This window comes from Rhinolophus hipposideros, assembly GCF_964194185.1.
Source record: "Rhinolophus hipposideros genome assembly, chromosome: 8".
In the NCBI taxonomy this organism is placed as follows: Eukaryota; Metazoa; Chordata; class Mammalia; order Chiroptera; family Rhinolophidae; genus Rhinolophus; species Rhinolophus hipposideros.
Window position 1 is genome coordinate 21,290,825 of NC_138054.1, and position 17,690 is coordinate 21,308,514.

At 34.7% G+C, this 17,690-nt stretch overlaps 1 protein-coding gene across 2 annotated transcripts in view; it reads left to right on the top strand.

Moving 5' to 3' along the window:
- Positions 1–17,690, top strand: part of CDKAL1 (CDKAL1 threonylcarbamoyladenosine tRNA methylthiotransferase) — a 629,213-nt gene that overhangs the window by 283,810 nt on the left and 327,713 nt on the right. For both annotated transcript variants that reach the window (XM_081056268.1, XM_081056269.1), the window contains one exon: positions 8,111–8,214. In XM_081056268.1, the coding sequence (XP_080912394.1) occupies positions 8,111–8,214 (104 nt within the window). The remainder of the gene's footprint in view (positions 1–8,110; positions 8,215–17,690) is intronic.

A 17,690-nucleotide genomic window follows, 5' to 3' on the forward strand; every position in this document is an offset into this window, starting at 1 on the left:
GGCTTTTATATTAGTATAACACTGGCCGCATAATATGTGTTGGAAGGGTTCCCCCTCATCTATTTTTTGGAAGGGTTTAGAAAGAATTGGCATTAACTTTTTTAAATTAAAGTTTATTGGGGTGACAATTGTTAGTAAAGTTACAAAAAATTCAGATGTACAATTCTGTAATACGTTATCTATATTTCACATTGTGTGTTCACCATCCAGAGTCAGTTCTCTTTCCATCACCATATATTAGACCCCGTTTACCCTCTTCTAGAGCCCCCTCTCCCTTTGCTCACCAATAGTTTTGCTAACCCCTAAACTATTGTCTATGTCCATGAGTTTTTGTTCCTTCATTTGTTTGTCTTATTATTTTGTTGTTTTCAGTTTTATATACCACATATCAGTGAAATCATATGGTTTTCTATTTTTTCTGTCTGATTTATTTCGCTTGGCATTATAATTTCAAGGTCCATCCATGTTGTCACTAATGGTACTATATCATCTTTTCTTACCACCAGATAGTATTCCGTTGTGTATGTATACCACAACTTCTTTATCTATTCATCTATCGAAGGACATTTTGGTTGTTTCCATGTCTTGGCCACTGTACATAAAGCTGCAGTGAACATTGGAGCACACATGTCTGTATGGATAAATGTTTTCAGATTTTGTTGGTAGATACCCAGGAGAGGGATTGCTGGGTCATATCGTAATTCTATTCATAATTTTTTGAGGAACCTCCATACTGCCTTCCATAGAAGATGCACCAGTCTGTATTCCCACCAACGGTGTATGACGGTTCCTTTTTCTCCACAGCCTCTCCAACACTTGTTACTATTTGTCTTGTTGATGATAGCCATTCTGACTGGGGTGAGGTGATACCTCATTGTGGTTTGTATTTGCATTTATTTGATGATTAGTGATGTTGAGCATTTTTTCTTATGTGTATTTGCCATCTGTATGTCCTCTTTATAGAAATGTCTCTTCAGGTCCTCTGCCTATTTTTCAACTGGGTTGTTTGTTCTTTTGTTGTTGAGTTGTATGAGTTCCTTGTATATTTTGGATATTAGCCCCTTATCCGACGCACTGTTTGCAAAAATCTTGTCCCATTCAGTTGGTTGCCTTTTTATTTTGTCGATGGTTTCTTTTGCTGCGCAGAAGCTTTTAAGTTTGATTTAGTCCCATTCATTTATTTTAGCTTTTACTTCCCTTGCCCTTGCAGTCAAATTCATAAAATACTCTTTGAACCTTAATTTTAGTACCTATGTTTGGTCCATAAGTTTAGTACCTATGTTTTCTTCTATGCAGTTTATTGTTTCAGGTCTTATGCTTAGGTCTTTGATCCATTTTGAATTAATTTTGGTACATGGTGACAGATAGCAGTTCAATTTCATTCTTTTGCACTGGCTTTCCAATTCTCCCAGCACCATTTATTGAAGAGGCTGTCTTTTCTGCATTATGCGTTTTTTTCTTCTTTGTCAAAAATTATCTGTCCGCATTTATGTGGGTTTATTTCTGGGTTCTCAGTTCTCTTCCATTGGTTGTGTGTCTGTTTTTCTGCCAATACCATGCTGTTTTGCTTATTGTTGCCTTGTAGTACAAGCTAAAGTCAGGGAGTGTGATACCTCCAGCATTGTTCTTTATTCTTAGGATTGCTTTGGCTGTTCGGGATCTTTTGTGGTTCCATACAAATCTGATGATTTTTTTGTTCTATTTCTTTAAAAAAAATGCCATTGGAATTTTGATGGGGATTGCATTAAATCTGTTTATTGCTTTGGGTAATATGGCCATGTTTAACTATATTGATTCTTCCAATCCCTGAGCACGGAATGTCTTTCCATTTCTTTGTGTCTTCTTCACTTTCTTTAAAAACTGCCTTATAGTTTTCAGCATATAGGTCTTTCACATCCTTGTTAAGTTTATTCCTAGGTATTTTATTCCTTTTGTTGCAATTGGAAAAGGAATTTTTTTTTTTATTTCTTTTTCTGAGATTTCATTGTTGGTATAAAGGAATGCAATGGACTTTTGTACATTGATTTTGTAGCTGGCAACTTTACTGTATTTGTTTATTATTTCTAATACATTTTTGGTGGAGTCTTCAGAGTTTTCCATATACAGCATCATGTCACCTGCAAAGAGTAACAATTTTAACTTCTTTATTCCCAATTTGGATACCTTTTACATCTTTCTCTTGCCTGATTTCTCTGGCGAGGACTTCCAACACTGTGTTCAAAACCAGAGGTGATAGGGGACAGCCCTGTCATGTTTCTGAACATAGAGCAAAGGGCTTCAGTTTTTCACGTTGTATTATGATATTAGCCAAGGGTTTGTCACATATGGCCTTTACTATGTTAAGGTATTTTTCTTCTATACCTATTTTATTAAGTGTTTTAATCATAAGTGGATGTTGTATCTTGTCAAATGCTTTTTCTGCATCAGTTGATGTAATCGTATGATTTTTGTCCTTTATTTTGTTTATGTGATGCATCACATTGATTGATTTGCATATGTTGAACCATCTTTGTGCCTCTGGGGTGAACCCAACTTGGTCATGATGAATAATCTTTTAATGCATTCATCGTTGCATTGGATTTGCTAGAATTTTGTGTAGGATTTTTGCATCTGTATTCATCAGAGATATTGGTCTATAGTTTTCTTTTTTTGTGTTATTCTTACTAGTTTTTGGTATCAGGGTAAGGCTGGCCTCATAGATGAATTAGGGAATATTTCTCTTCAATTTTTTTGGAAGAGTTTGAGTAGGACAGGTATTAGATCCTCTGTTAAGGTTTGGTAGAGTTCACTATTGAAACCATCTGGTTCTGGAGTTTTGCTTTTGGGAAGGTTTCGGGTGACTGATTCCGGTGAGTGATTGGTCTATTTAGATTTTCCACTTCTTCGTGATTCAGCCTAGGAAGGCTATATGTTTCTAAGAACTTGTCCATTTCTTCTAGGTTATTGAATTTGGTGGCATATAGTCCTTCATAGTATTCTTGGATGACCCTTTGTGTTTCTGTGGCATCTGTGATAACTTCCCCTCTTTCATTACTGATTTTGTTTATTAGTGTCTTTTCTCTTTTTATCTTAGTGAGTCTAGCCAACGGTTTGTCAATTTTATTAATCTTTTAAAAGAACCAGCTCTTTGTCAAGTTAATTTTTTTCTATTGTCTTTTTGTTCTCTATTTCATTTAGTTCTGCTCTGATTTTTATTATTTCCTTTCTTCTGCTGACCTTCGGTTTCTTTTGTTACCCTTTTTCTAGTTCTTTAAGGTGTAACATGAGGTTATTTATCTCGGATTTTTCTTGTTTCTTGAAAAAGGCTGTAATGATATAAATTTTCTTCTTAAAACTGCTTTCACTGCATCCCCAAAATTTTGGTAGGATGTATTTTCATTCTCATTTGTTTCTATGTATATCTTTTGATCTCTCTTCTTATTTCTTCTTTGACCTGGTCCTTCTTTAAAAGGATGTTGTTTAATCTTTACATATTTATGGTTTTTCCTGCTTTCTTTTTGCAGTTAATGTCCAATTTCAAAGCCTTGTGATCAGAGACCATGCTTGGTATGATTTCAGTCTTCTTAAATTTACCGAGGCTAGTTTTATTTCCCAATATATGGTCTATCCTTGAGAATGTTCCATGTACACTAGAAAAAAATGTGTAGTCTGATGTTCTAGGATGAAGTGCTCTATAAATGTCAATAATCTCCATTTCATCTAATGTGTCATTTAGGGCTGCTATTTCGTTATTTATTTTCTGTTTGGATGATGTATCCATAGCTGGCAATGATCTATTTAAGTCCCCGAGTATAATTATGTTTTGATCAATTTCTCCCTTTAGTTCTGTTAGTAGTTGCTTGGTACATTTTGGTGCTTCCTGATGGGGGCATAAATATTGATGACTGCTATGTCTTCTTCTTGTATAGTCCCCTTTACCATTATGAAATGTCCATCTTTGTCTCTTGTTACCTTGTTTATCCTGAAGTCTGTTTCATCTGATATCAATATGTCTACACCTGATTTTCTCTGGATACCATTTGCTTAGAGTGTCAATTTCCACCCTTTCACTTTGAGTCTATTCTTGTCTTTGTAGCTAAGATGTGTCTCTTGAAGGCTGCATATGGTCGGGTTTAGTTTTTTGATCCAATCTGCTACTTTGTGCCTTTTTATTTGTGAGTTCAGTCCATTTACATTTAGGGTGATTGTTGATATGTGAGAATTTCCTATCATTCTATCTTTGGTTTTCTGGTAAGACTGTGTCTCCATTGGTTCTTTACCTTTTTGTTGTCCATTATTTCTGTTTGGTGATATTCCATGATTTTCCCCTCTGTTTCTTTTATTACGTTACATCAGTTCTGGATTTTTTTTGAGTGGTTTATGTAAAGGAAAGTTTCATATGTGGAATATTCCATTTTTTTCAGCATGCTTACTTTCTCCATTCCCATGTTCCAGTTCAGGACTTTACTCTCTCCCCTTTTATGTTTTGGTTGGCACAAATTTTCTCTATTTATGTTAGCCTCCTTCAATATTTCTTGTAGTGCAGGTTATGTGTTAGAAAATTCCCTAACCTCTGTATGTCTGGAAAAGTCTTTATTCCTCCTTCATATCTAAAGGATGTCTTTGCTGGGTATATTATTCTTGACTCATGATTTCTCTGTTTCAATAGTTTGAATACTTCATTCCACTCCCTCCTGGCTTGTGGAATTTTTGCTGAAAAATCTGATGATAATCTAATGAGCTTTCCTTTGTAAGTTACAATCTTCTTTTCCCTGGCTGCCTTGAGGATTCTTTCTTTGTCGTTAATTTTTGACAGCTTCAATACAAGGCCTTGGAGAAGGCCTGTTGGGGTTGAAGTAATTAGGTGTTCTATTTGCTTCTTGATTTGAGTTTCCAATTCTTTCCACAAGTTTGGGAAGTTCTTGTTGACTATTTACTTGAATATACTCTCTGTTCCCTTCTCTCTTTCTTCTACTTCTGGTATGCCCACTATTCTCATATTGCTCTTTCTGATGGAGTCAGAAAGTTCTTGTAGAGTTCTTTCATTTGTTTTAAGTCTCAAGTCTCTTTTTTCTATCTGTGTCATTTCTAGATATCTGTCTTTGATGTCACTGATTCTTTCCTCCATCTGGTCAACTCTATTACCTAAGCTGGCTATTTCATTCTTCATTTCTTTTAATGACTTCTTAATCTCCAGAAATTCTATTTGGTTCTTTTTAAAAATTTCAATCTCTTTGGTAAAATGTTCGTTTTGTTCTTTGATTGTGTTTCTGAGTTCATTAAACTGCCTTTCTGTGTTTTCTTGCATCTCGTTGAGTTTTTTAAGAAGTGCAATCTTGAATTCTCTATCATTTAAGTCAGATATTTTCATGTCTTTAAGTTCATTTTCTGGAGACTTTTCATTTTTTTCCTGAGCTCTTTATTACCTTGGTTATTCATGGCAATTGCCGATTTATAATTTCTCTTCCTAGACATCTACAGGAGTGGGTTCTGCAACAGGTTGATAGAAAGAGGTCTTTCTTTTGTTTTCCAGTAGGTGTTGGTAGAATACTTTATTTTCTCTCTGACTGCAGCCTTTTATTCTCTCTCACACTGTAGTATTATATTTTCTCTGCACTATTCCAGCTTCTCACACAATGTGGGATTTCCTGGAAGGCGGGCTTCTCCTCTGTGAACAGTTCACCTGGGTCATAGGACACCAACTGCAGTTGGGGGATATGGAGAGTTTCTGAAGTTCCAAAGCTCTTCCTGCAGATTCAGAGCTTGTGTGTTTCAGCAACTGTTCTCTTCTGCAAGGATCTGCCCAGATAATTGAGGATAGGGGCGGGGTGCTTTGTGAGAGGTGGCCCATAGCAATGGCGGCGACCACCACCACAGCCAGTCCTGCTTCCATGGCTCCCTCCCCTTTGCTCGAACTGGTTGGGCCGCAAGTCCAGATTTCTCAGAAGTACAAACATTCTGTTTTTTTGATTGTACATTGCTACTGTACCACTTCTAGCACTGGGCAGGTGGGAGCAGAGTGAGCTCTGGGAGGGTTAAGAAGGGCCAGCTAGGCTCAGTGCCTAAGGCTTCCGTTCTCTGTTCTGCAGTGAAGGCATAAACCACCGTTTTCAGCCTTCTTCCCTCAGTCTTTTCTCCAAGGTCTCTGCTGTGTGCATTGGGTTTAGCTGTGTTATATGCTGCCCCCTCAGCCCTGTGGGCCCTAAGTGCAGCCCTAGCAGTCCGAGTTCCTCCCTCTCCCGCAGCTGCGGTAGTTCCGGGATGCAGCGTGCTTGGAGCACTGAGCTAGGTCTGCGTCCTGCGCCTGCGGCCCCGTTTCCACACTTCTCCCTTCCCTCCTACCCCTTCCCTCCTACCCCGCTCGCACAATTTGCCCACCTTTAGATGATTTCAGCAGTGGGCCTGTTCGTCTTGCCTGTCTGCTGTGCAGGGAGTCCTTTGTGGATTTATAGTTGTTCAATTTGTTGTAAATTCCACGGGAGATTTCAAGAGGCTCACCTCATGCCTCCATTTTTATGATGTCATGGCATTAATTTTTTAAATCTTTGATAACATTCACCAGTGAAACCATTTGGTCCAGGGCTTTTCTTGGTTCTGAAGTGTGTGATTACTTATTTAGTCTCCTTACTCATTATTGACCTGTTCAGATTTTCTATTCATGATTCAATCTTGGTAGGTTGTATGTTTCCTGGAATTTATCATTTCTTCTGGGTTGTTCAGTTTGTCGGCATCTTACAGATCTTATGATTCTTTGTATTTCTGTGGTATTAGCTTTATTATCTGACTTTTTTGAAGTAGGTTCTTTCTCTGTAAGATGGAAATATTGCCACCCATGTCTAGAAGCATCCAATGAGATAATTTGTAGAAACGTGTCTGGTGGTCAATCGGGGCTAAACAAAAGTGAGTTACTCGCCCAAGTAGACACAAATAAAAACAGTTTTCTCCTTTTTTTTTTTTTTTTTTTTGTTTTGGAATGGATAGAAATTGAAAAGAGAAGACACACAACAACTGTGAGACTAGAGCCTCTATTCACAAAAGAGAGGACACAATTTGTGTTTCATTTTTAAAAAAATGTAAATGACTTAGGAATTAAGTAATGTTAGCTGTTTAAGATTATGTGGTCAGTTAAACAATAAAAATAAAAATGTATGTTACTTAAGAGTCCCATGCAAAAATCATCAGAAATTAAGCATTGCTGAATACAGTGATTGATATTAACAAAATTGCAAGTTGGTAGGTATAATTATTAAAAGTTCACTTTTTCTCACTTTGAAATTTTAAAGCATTTATAAAATGATCTTTTAAAAACTTGCTATTTGTTGTAGCAATTGAATCACTAAAGAGATTTTGTTTTGTTTTTCATTGTTCTTGAGACTTACCTTTTTTGGCATAGGCCTATGTTATTATGTGTTTCTTTTTATTTTATAATAAGAAAATTAATGGTATTTTTAAATTACAAGAGTAGAACCAACATTTTAGTTTTTAAAAGACAAATTATCTAACATGTCTAAAGATTATTGGGAAATAATTCTATTTTTTAACTTTTCAAAACTAATGTTGTTATTCTACTTCTTTGCCCTCATCCTAGAGAGCATTCATTGGATATGTTTTTATATTTTTTTCTGATTTCAAGGAGTGAAAAATACTGGAAAATTTCTAAGGGCATACTTTTTTATGAGAATGCTGTGTTGCTTGTTTATTGTTATAGTAGTTAAAAATTAAGGGAATATGCTTTATCATTTCTGAATAACATGGTATATATAGGAGACACTGAAATTTTATTTTTGTGATCGCTTCACAAAATGCCAGTGGTTTAAAAACAATATGAGTCTTGAATTTCTTTTGATTAGTCTTTTTAAGCATTTATAAACTTTGCTCCTCATGAATATGTGCATTTGAAGACAATATTATATAATGTGTACAACCATTCTTGAAAAGTTGAAGCTTAAATAATTGCAAATTTCTGTGCCTGGTGGAAATGAAATAAATGTGAAGTATGGTAGAGATTTGTGTTTTATTTATATAAACTGATAAATATTACTAAAATAGCACTTTGGTGTTTGTTTGTTTTGTTTTTCCCATATTAAGTATGTACTGTCTTTATTATAATTTATTGCTATCATTTGAACAGGTGTCTCAATGCTTGTACCTACTGCAAAACTAAACATGCCAGAGGAAATTTGGCCAGTTATCCAATTGATGAACTAATAGATAGAGCCAAGCAGTCTTTTCAAGGTAAGAGTGTCTCTAGAATTATGTACAGTTTTAGTCTACTTAATAAATTATAGTAGTCTTTTAAGTAACACTTCACTTTCACTTTGCATACATGCTTCTTAGCTTTCTGAAGAATTTGCAAATATTTCACCTTATCTAATAGGAGATGTTGCTAGATTCAACCAATCAGGTTACAGTATTCATATTACTCTTCTTTCACCATTCTTTCATTTTTTTATTCTGACTCTAAGGTAAGTGACATAATTTGAACTTTATGACCCATCTTTAGATTCCATGGAAAAGACAAAAAGAAAAGAAATACATGACCTTCTTATATTAGTGAAGACCTTTGTGGACTAAGCAATACACTTGTTAATATTTCTTCTTTCTTTTGTCGTTTTTGGACCATTTAGAAAATAGAACTATTAAGTGTTTTTATTAGCACAAATGATTCTTGTGGGTGGCCAGCTACTTCTGAATCATCACTTGCTAGAAGATGTTATTGTCTAAGTATTTATCAGCACATAGTAAGACTTATCTTTTATATGAGTCATGGTTGCATCGACACGTAACTGCTTAAACCATGAACTTCCACTTCTGTCCTTGTTTATAATATGTGTATGTAACATTAATGTGTTATTTTAACACCCAACATGAGATAATCTATTGTTTCATAATGTTGTGGGTTAATAGTTATTGGCAATGTACTTTTCCTTTTAGTGAGTAACTTGGTGTACTGCTTACAGTACTTTCACACCCTGAACCTCAAAGTATGAGTTGAAAACGCATTTCTTTATTTAGTCTATGTAAAGCTTTTATCAACAAGAATTTGGAATGCTCTTTATAATAGAAAAATATTCTTGATTGATTTATTAACACCCCCCCATATTTTTTTCCTACTTTTATATTCTTAATTCAGTCCTCTCTTCCATTCCCAATCAACTTGTATTGAACAAGAAATAAAAAGAAACTCATTGACTCTTGTCAGTGTTCTGTTTTAGAGCCACGTCATTATCCAATCTGAGGAAAAGTTTGGGTAGCTGTCTTCTCTACCACAACTACTTCAAAGATTTTTCAAAACAGGCATAAACTTGCAATTTTAAGAATATATGTCAGGTAATGTAGATATTGAAACTATATGATCTATCCAGCAAACACTGCAAATGGAAGGCATATGAATTAATTAGTTCCTTTGAGGTACTTTTTTAACATTATGCATTCTTAAGTGCGACTACATATAACTTTTGAAAATGTTCTCATTTTACTCTGAAATTTATTTGAAAAATATAAATCTATTAAATCACTATGTAAGAAGTGAAAGTATTTTCTTGGCTCCCAGATATCTATCCTCACCTATAACCTATACTAACACTTCAATATAATTGCTTTGTGACTTAGTATGAACACATTTGTGTATTATATGTGACTTGAGGGAATAAAAAGAAAGGAGTAAACATAGTTTCTATAAAATGATTATAGAATTATTGTAAAGATATCCACCCAACTTAGCTCTCTGATTTTTCTTTCGAAATGCCCTCTGAGAAACAATGGTACAATGTGTTACTTCTGTCAGACTTTATTGGTGGTTAACATTGAAATATCCAGGTGGATTGGGCTACTTAAGATGAGTGCTTCGAAGACTATATATCAGAGTTTAGTAGTGACTTAGTGATTTAGAAGATTTGTATTACATTTGTCATTGTCAATAGGTATTTATGTGCCTTTTTATTTCCAATCATGAAATGATTGCAGTGTAAGGTTTTTCTGTTGTCTTGTTATCTGTATATTAGGGTTGAAACTGAATGCTAGTTTTTGGACAGGTGAGGTCATTTGCTTGCTATGTGGTACTGTTAGTAAAATAATGAGGTCATAACTTTCCAGATAAGCCATTTTATTTAGGAAACTTTTAAGTCGTGAAGTATTTGATGCTCTTTGCCATAAAAGAGTTTGAATTTGAAACCGTGCTCTGCTGCTTACCAGCCATGTGGTCTGAACAAGGTACTTGACCTCTCCAACCCATGGTTTTCTCATTACTATTATATTCGGTGTTGTTTCTTGTTACCATATTTCCCCGAAAGTAAGACCTAGCCGGACCATCAGCTCTAATGCGTCTTTTGGAGCAAAAATTAATATAAGACCCGGTGTTATGTTATGTGTTATATTATGTTATGTTATGTTATGTTTTATTATGTTTTGTTACGTTATGTTATGTTAATTATATAAGACCCGGTCTTAAAACACGCATTAGAACTGGTTGTCAGCTAGGTCTTATTTTCGGGGAAACACAGTAGAATATGAGATAACTTATATGAAATAATTGCCTGCATCCTTATTACAAAGAAGACATGTTACTTAAACTGAAGGGATTTAAAGTAAATCCAAAAAGAGAAATTTAATTTTGAGTGAGAATATTGGAATAGCGTAACAAACATTGGATGACTAGAAACAAATGACAGATTTTAATTGCTTGGTTTTATAATCCCTTTCCACCATAGGACAAATCAGTCTATAAGCTCACATTTTAAAGGCATTGAGTTTGTCCATTATTTTTTTCCTGCAAAAGACATTGCCTTCTACCATTATTAAATTATCTGCCTTATAATGAAAAATAAACATTATGGTTCTTTGAAAGGTTATATTCAGATGCAGAATCTAAATATGCTTCCAATAAGTTTTATCGCTATGTTTAAAGTCAGTGGAAATTAAATTTCCCACCCTGAAAATTACATTTGATTCTTTTTCTTAAAATTTTTAATGACTGTGTGTCAGAAATACAAAGTCATTTTTAAGAACTCTAAACCAATTGTAGAATGGGGATTAGAACCCAGGTTGCCTGTCATGTGATACAATTAAGATCACAATTTCTTCTGAATAGCATATTTATGAAATATTTCATATTCATAAAAATGTATTTCTTAGTAGTCTAATGAATGTGAAGAGACTAAGGGCTAACCCAAAGGCAGGGGAGCATTGAGAATCGATTCATGAAATCATTCTGAATGTAAATGGCTTCCCAAAGCACTAAAAATATGCTGACTATACATTCAGCTGCCAAAAAAATGAAAAAGACAGCTCATTAACTTTTAAAATGGATAGCATTAAAGTGAAAATTGTTTGTCTTTTTAGATGCAAACTTTAGTTCTCCTTTTACAAATATATCTTCTATTTAACTGGTTTCCTAATTTTTTTTTCCTCTTTTTCTCTCATTGAAATCCGGACCCCTTCACATTTTCATGGACTATTTTTACCTTCTCAATGTGTTTATCATTTTTGTGGGCAGTTCTGCCTATGAGTATAAGATTTACCAGGTCATTTCATTGTTCTAACAGACTGTTGGGAAACCTTCCCCCTCACGTCCTCACCTTTGCCAAGATTTAGGTTTTAAAAATTCCTGGGCATCACAGTGTCGGCTGGGATTCGACATGGTTGCATTTTAGATATCTGGAAAAACACATCAAGCAATGACCAGGACTTTGTTGAGGCCAGAATGAATTTACAAGCTAGTGTTTTCTAGCATATTTGTATTGATTTTTCTCTAGCAGCTAATCAATCAGTTTCAGTTGTATAAGTGATGGAGCAAACCTTTTTAAGTGTGCTGGGTGAGTGGTGTGGAAACAACACCTTTCACTGCTGTCTCTGGAATCACAATGTAGAGATGATGGATGAGCTGTTTTTATAGCTATCGTGTGCTTTGCTAGATCTCATTTGTGTGTTGCTACTTTTTTTCTCTCTCATAAATCTGAAAAACCTCTGCAAGATAAGTTGCATACACTGGTTATGGAAAGGTAAATAAATTAAGATGAAATAGTCAAAGAAGAGAGAAAATTTCTTGATGCTTAGTGGTTTTAGTATTAACGTTGGAATTTTAAAAATAATGAATTCTGTTTTATTTCAAGACTTTCAAAGATGCCATCTGTTGTATACAATATTAATTATGAAATGCAACTGGAAAACATTGCTTCCACTCTTTTAGATTGGAAAGGATATAAGCAATATTTGATTTTTGGATGTATAAACTTCAGATTGTTGAGTTGTACGGTTTGCATCAAGCCACACTTATTTGACTGATCACCTTTAGCAATGATTACTATATGTTGACTTTGATTAAGATCAAACAAATAGAGACCAATAATTGCATCTTATTAATTTATAAAGCAGTTATTTAAATGTCTCTTTTATTCCTTTAGTTTTTCATTTGTACCGTGTTCAAATAAAATTGAGTAATCTATTTCTTCTAAAGTATTAATATTGTTAATTTACATGTTTTTTTGTACATTGTCAACTCCCAACGATGATTTCAAGTAACTTACATTAAATGTATGTAATAGACCATGAAAATAAAAGCTGGATAAAATGCTGTATTGTATTTAGAAAGAGGGAAGATGATTTTACCAACTGGTAAATCCTGGCTCTCCAGAAGAGTAAGGAAAAGAGTGATTTATGTCATTTATATCACTTGATATGAATGTGTAAAAGGAATTATATAGTTTATAATGAGAAATGTACATGTTTCTAGGCTGTAAATAGTAAGAAGAGTTATTTTCATACATCTTTTTCTAAGAGGCATTGAATAATAAAATATAAATGCCTTTAGCTGGTAATACATAGAAATTCAAGATACAGTCTCTGCATGGCTTTTTCTTATGGTGATTCTTACAAAACCCCAAAATATAATATTAAATGTAACTTTGAAAATAATTTTAATGGGAGAGCTAAATAAATGCATGTAAAACATATTATTTGATAGGCAATATAGTGCCTAAAGAGCTACTGTATTTTGCCATGTATAATGTACACTTTTTGGACCAAATTTATGAGGGAAAAATAAGGATGTGTATTACACATGGGTAGTACTAATTCTGTATCTACATAAATGTTTTTAATTCTTTTATTTATGCTTATGAGTTAAAAGTGTAACTCTAGAAATCATAACAATATCCATACGTAAAATAATACCCTGGAATATGATAATCGGTTTTGTTGACCTTAAGACAAACTTGCAAGGATTCTTGGCCTTCTATGATGAGTAAATATCATAAATTTGTTACTGGTACATAAAAGGTCTTGTACCTTGTATCTGTTCTTGTGTTTTGTTATTATTTGTTACATAAAATTTCTTGTACCATAATATGTTAAAAAATAAATGCTAAAATTCCTTTATAATACAGAAAACAAATACCTAAATGTAAACAAATAAAAATTTGAATTAAAAAAATTAAAATGAAAGGTTTTCTCCCCCCATGAAAGTTTGGGCTGAAAACGTGGGTGCACATTATATGTAAGCGCATTATACACGGCAAAATATGGTATTTATCAATAAGACAATTTAAATAAGCTGAGATTAATCAATTTATTTTCAAGAATGTTAGTTAAAGCTATGCATGGCAAAGCTGAGTACAATTTACCTGATGTTTGGTACATTCAGATCTCTGAGTTTCTAAGTCAGTGGTGTTTAAACCTTTCTCCAATTGAAATTTGAAAGGTTAAGAGCAGAACTGCCATGTTTGAAGTAGAGGTGGAGGCCTGCTTAGTGATCCCTTGTCTCTGATACCTTTCCTCAGGACCTTTAGGGTCCAGCCTGAATTGGCTAATTTAGGTTAGTATTTTTCTGGCATATTTTGTAACACAGCAACCCAGAGGTGGCAGACATTTTCTTAAAGGGAATGATAGTAAATATTTTAGTTTTTAGGAAACACATGCTCTCTGTTGCAACTGTTCATTTCTGCCCTTGTAGCATGAAAACTGCCATAGACAGTACATAAATAATGGGTGTGGCTGTGTTCCAATAAAGCTTTATTTATAATAGGAGTTACGATGCAAAGGTACAATGGTCAACTTTGAGCAAAGCTAACTTTAAATAAGATTCTTTATGGCAGGCCTTCCTGTTGTCTCTAATATGCTAACACATCTCAGAAATCTATAAGAGAAGCATGTAGTCTTTAGGAACTATTATTGATCTAGAATAGATCACTGTTCTCCATCTGGCTGCTCATTGTAGTCACTTGTCAATTTTATAAAACCAAAACCAAACTTATGTATGTGTTTCATTTCTCACAATTGTGTCATAGTTTCTGAGTAAGGGGGGAGGCTGCATTTTCTACAGTACTGTGTGGGTGATTCTGATGTATAGCCAGAATTGAAAACTAGAATTCAGAACCGTTAGTTTTGATAATTCTTTGGTTGGAGCTACAAAATAAACTGACCCTCTCAACCTCTACTGGGAGAGATTGTGAGGAGGTAACCCTGGTTGACTAGTAAAGAATGAGCCAAGTTTAGGTGGTTGTAGGGACAACACAGTGTTGTTAATTTGCTGACTTACCTTGGTAGTTAATGGATGGTTTCGAAATGCAAAAAGTGCTTATTTAAGTTAGAAGGCTCAATGATTTCTGTCATCCCCAAGGTATCATGAAAGGGTCAGCTGCCATTTACAGAGTATTTGCTGTGCTGTGTGGGAATTAAAAAGATGAAAAAGACATGGTCCTTGTCTTCACGGAGCTCCTCCTAGTTTAGAAGGACAGAGTAGCAAGTTGGGCTAATGAAAATTAAAGTACACGTAAGCAGAATGCAAGTCTTTTGGTAACAAAAATCACTGAGCCTTTTAACTTAAATAAGCACCTTTGGATTTTGGAAACATCCATTATCTACCTATGGTGGTGTCAGCAAATTGATAACGCTGTGTTGCCCCTCCACCTTTCCTAACTCCTGGCATTCTTCACTAATCAACCAGGGTTTCTCCTCAGAATCCATGTCCATACATGGTTTTGTTAGTCACTGCCATTTGATCATGCTTAGTATTCTAGAGGAAATCTAGAATCTACTTGTCTTTCTGCATCTTAAGGTTTATGTGATGCTAGAGGTCTATGAAAGAAAGAAACAAACCGAACAATGACTCTTGAACTGAACTATTGGAATTACATAGTTGTTATTTTTCCATTCATTCCACAAATATTTATTGAGCATTTATTTAGAAATAGTTTGTGTTTCTGCTAAAAGGCACGTGCTTTAGAAAAGTGGGGGTAATAGTACATTATTATAATCAGACTTTGATTACCTCTTCCAATAAGATAGGCCAATGAGTAAGGTTTACTGATAATTGAGCAAACAGCTTATCATTGCTGTGGATAATAAAGATGCAGTCCCAAGGCTATTTTACAGAATGACATTTGTTCATAATTCTTTCAGTTTTCATAGTTCAGAATTCATATAATCCAAAGTACAAAAAACTTGGAGCTTCTGAGGATACCTTTTTGTATCCATCCTTAGGAAAACTAGAGTGTAATTATCCCCCACTGTTACTGGTGACTTTTATTTTTTTACTCTATGGTGTTCTACAGAATAACTTGCAAATATGTAAGTAAGTATAAATTATGTGTAAAATAATGAGACCTGGGAAAACAGATGAGAATAGCAAAGTCAAGATTTGGTGTGGGTTTGGAATGTAGGAAAGTAAGCCATAGTAACATAGGCAGTTTCAGTTTTGACTCTGAATTTCCTGAAAGCTTATTGTCTATAAGGAAAAAAAAAAGAGTTTGACATTAGGTTAGAAAGATAGTTTTCACATGGAGTTATGTAAGGAGTACAGAGAGATTCAGTAGGTCTCAACAGCATCCTTATAACATTCAAATGCACGTACTGTGTTTCTTAAAGTTGTGTACTTATTTTGGCATTCCTTATTAAATCTTTCACCCATGCCCTGAAGAGCATAAGACTCAGGAAGGATTTCTTGGGAGACTAAGACAATACATTCTGAGTATTTGTGAGTCTCTAGTGATACGGCCCCACTTCCATAGTCATTGGGCTCCACAGAGCAGTCCTGTAATCACGCCATAGAGGCTAACGGTCGCTCAAGGGTTTGCACACACAAGGTCATTTTGTGACGTGATACATCAGAGTGCAGGAAGCAGGTACTAGAATTTGTATTAATTTGTATTTCCTCAACTTTTAAAATTTTCATTCCTTGGTATATGTTTTACATTGTACATAATATATTAGTACAATGATGTGTGGGTATAATTAATAAATACACATCTATACACATATAGTCTTAACTTGTTTAATTCAGAAAAGTGATTTTTTTCAAAATGTGGAGACCACTGATTTAGAGAACAAATAGCCTGCCTGTTTTCCACTATAAATCTAATGATTTCAGCCAGGCATTTGGTCTGAGTAGGGCAGCAGAGTTCTTTGCTCTCTGTCAAAGTCCTAAGGTGCCCATATTCTGTTTTGACTGAGTGCAAATCCATATGCTTTTGAGATCAAATAAGCAAATAATGAAGTTTATGCCCTTTGGAGGAAAACTGAAGTACTTGAGGAAGACTCTTGCCACGTGTCTCTGCTCAGAGGTAGAGGTTATCCTCAGTAGCACGTGTTCCCCCATTCCGCCCGTCTGTGTTTTGGGTCACTGGAAGACTAAGCCAGAGGGCATCAGGGCAGGCAGATGTGACAGTGTGTAGATGGGTTTAGTAGGTGCTCAATAAATGTTGAATCAGTGGCTAATCCTGAATTGATTATGCCTGATGAAATTCCATATGTGACTTGGAACCTGTAATGAAAACATAGCCTGGAAAAGCTATATTTCTAAAGTGGGCAAGAGATATTGCTTCATTTCAGCTGCTCTTCAGGCGCAGTTGAGTACTGGGTCTTATAACACAGGCTTGATTTTATGACACCAGATATTTTAGTGGTGGTGGCTTTCCAAGATTTGCAACAGAAAAATTATTTACTTTTGGAAATTATTTCCTGATGTTAACAAGTGTCTGTCATTTTACTAAATGGTTATATCCACTTAGATCCACGTTTATAGTTATAAATAAATATATATTTGCTTTGATGTTGTTCTTTTACAAAACGGAATTCTACAAACAATTTTTTGTGACAAGGGGACAAAAGTTAACCAAGGGTTTGCTTTCAGAATTTGAACTGAGGCTGATCTATCTCTGGGATCCTTTTGGTGAACTTTAAAGACTGCATGTTAGTTTTGGAAAGTTGTTTAATGGAATTTTAATAGCCCTGGAAAGATGTGAAAGTGATACCGATACCTGGTGGTTTGTAAACCTGACCTTTGTGAGATGTTTTCTGGGCAAAAGTACTGTTTTATGATGCCAGCAGCTTTATTGATTCTGCAGAGTCTGCAGTTTTCTAACACTGGCTGTCAATTCATTCCAGCTGAAAAATTATTAAATTTCTTCTCCTGCTTGTGTGGATATTAAATTGCAGTAAACATGCTTGCACAATGTCAGGTATGGCGAGCACAATTTTCTGCATGAAAAAAATGTTTGTTAGTGAGACCTTGGCTGTTCTGCAGAGGTTATAAATTTCTTTATTTCTTTTTATTTGTTGCTCTCAGTTATATTTTTTATTTCTCTTGGTAAGTTCCAGCACATTTCTTGTTATTTGTAATATAAGAAAGAAGAGTTTGATTTAGATTGCTGACTTTAAAAACTATGCCCGTTAGTTAATCATTTCTGGTACTGTCAACAAAAGAAGGCATGAGAGGA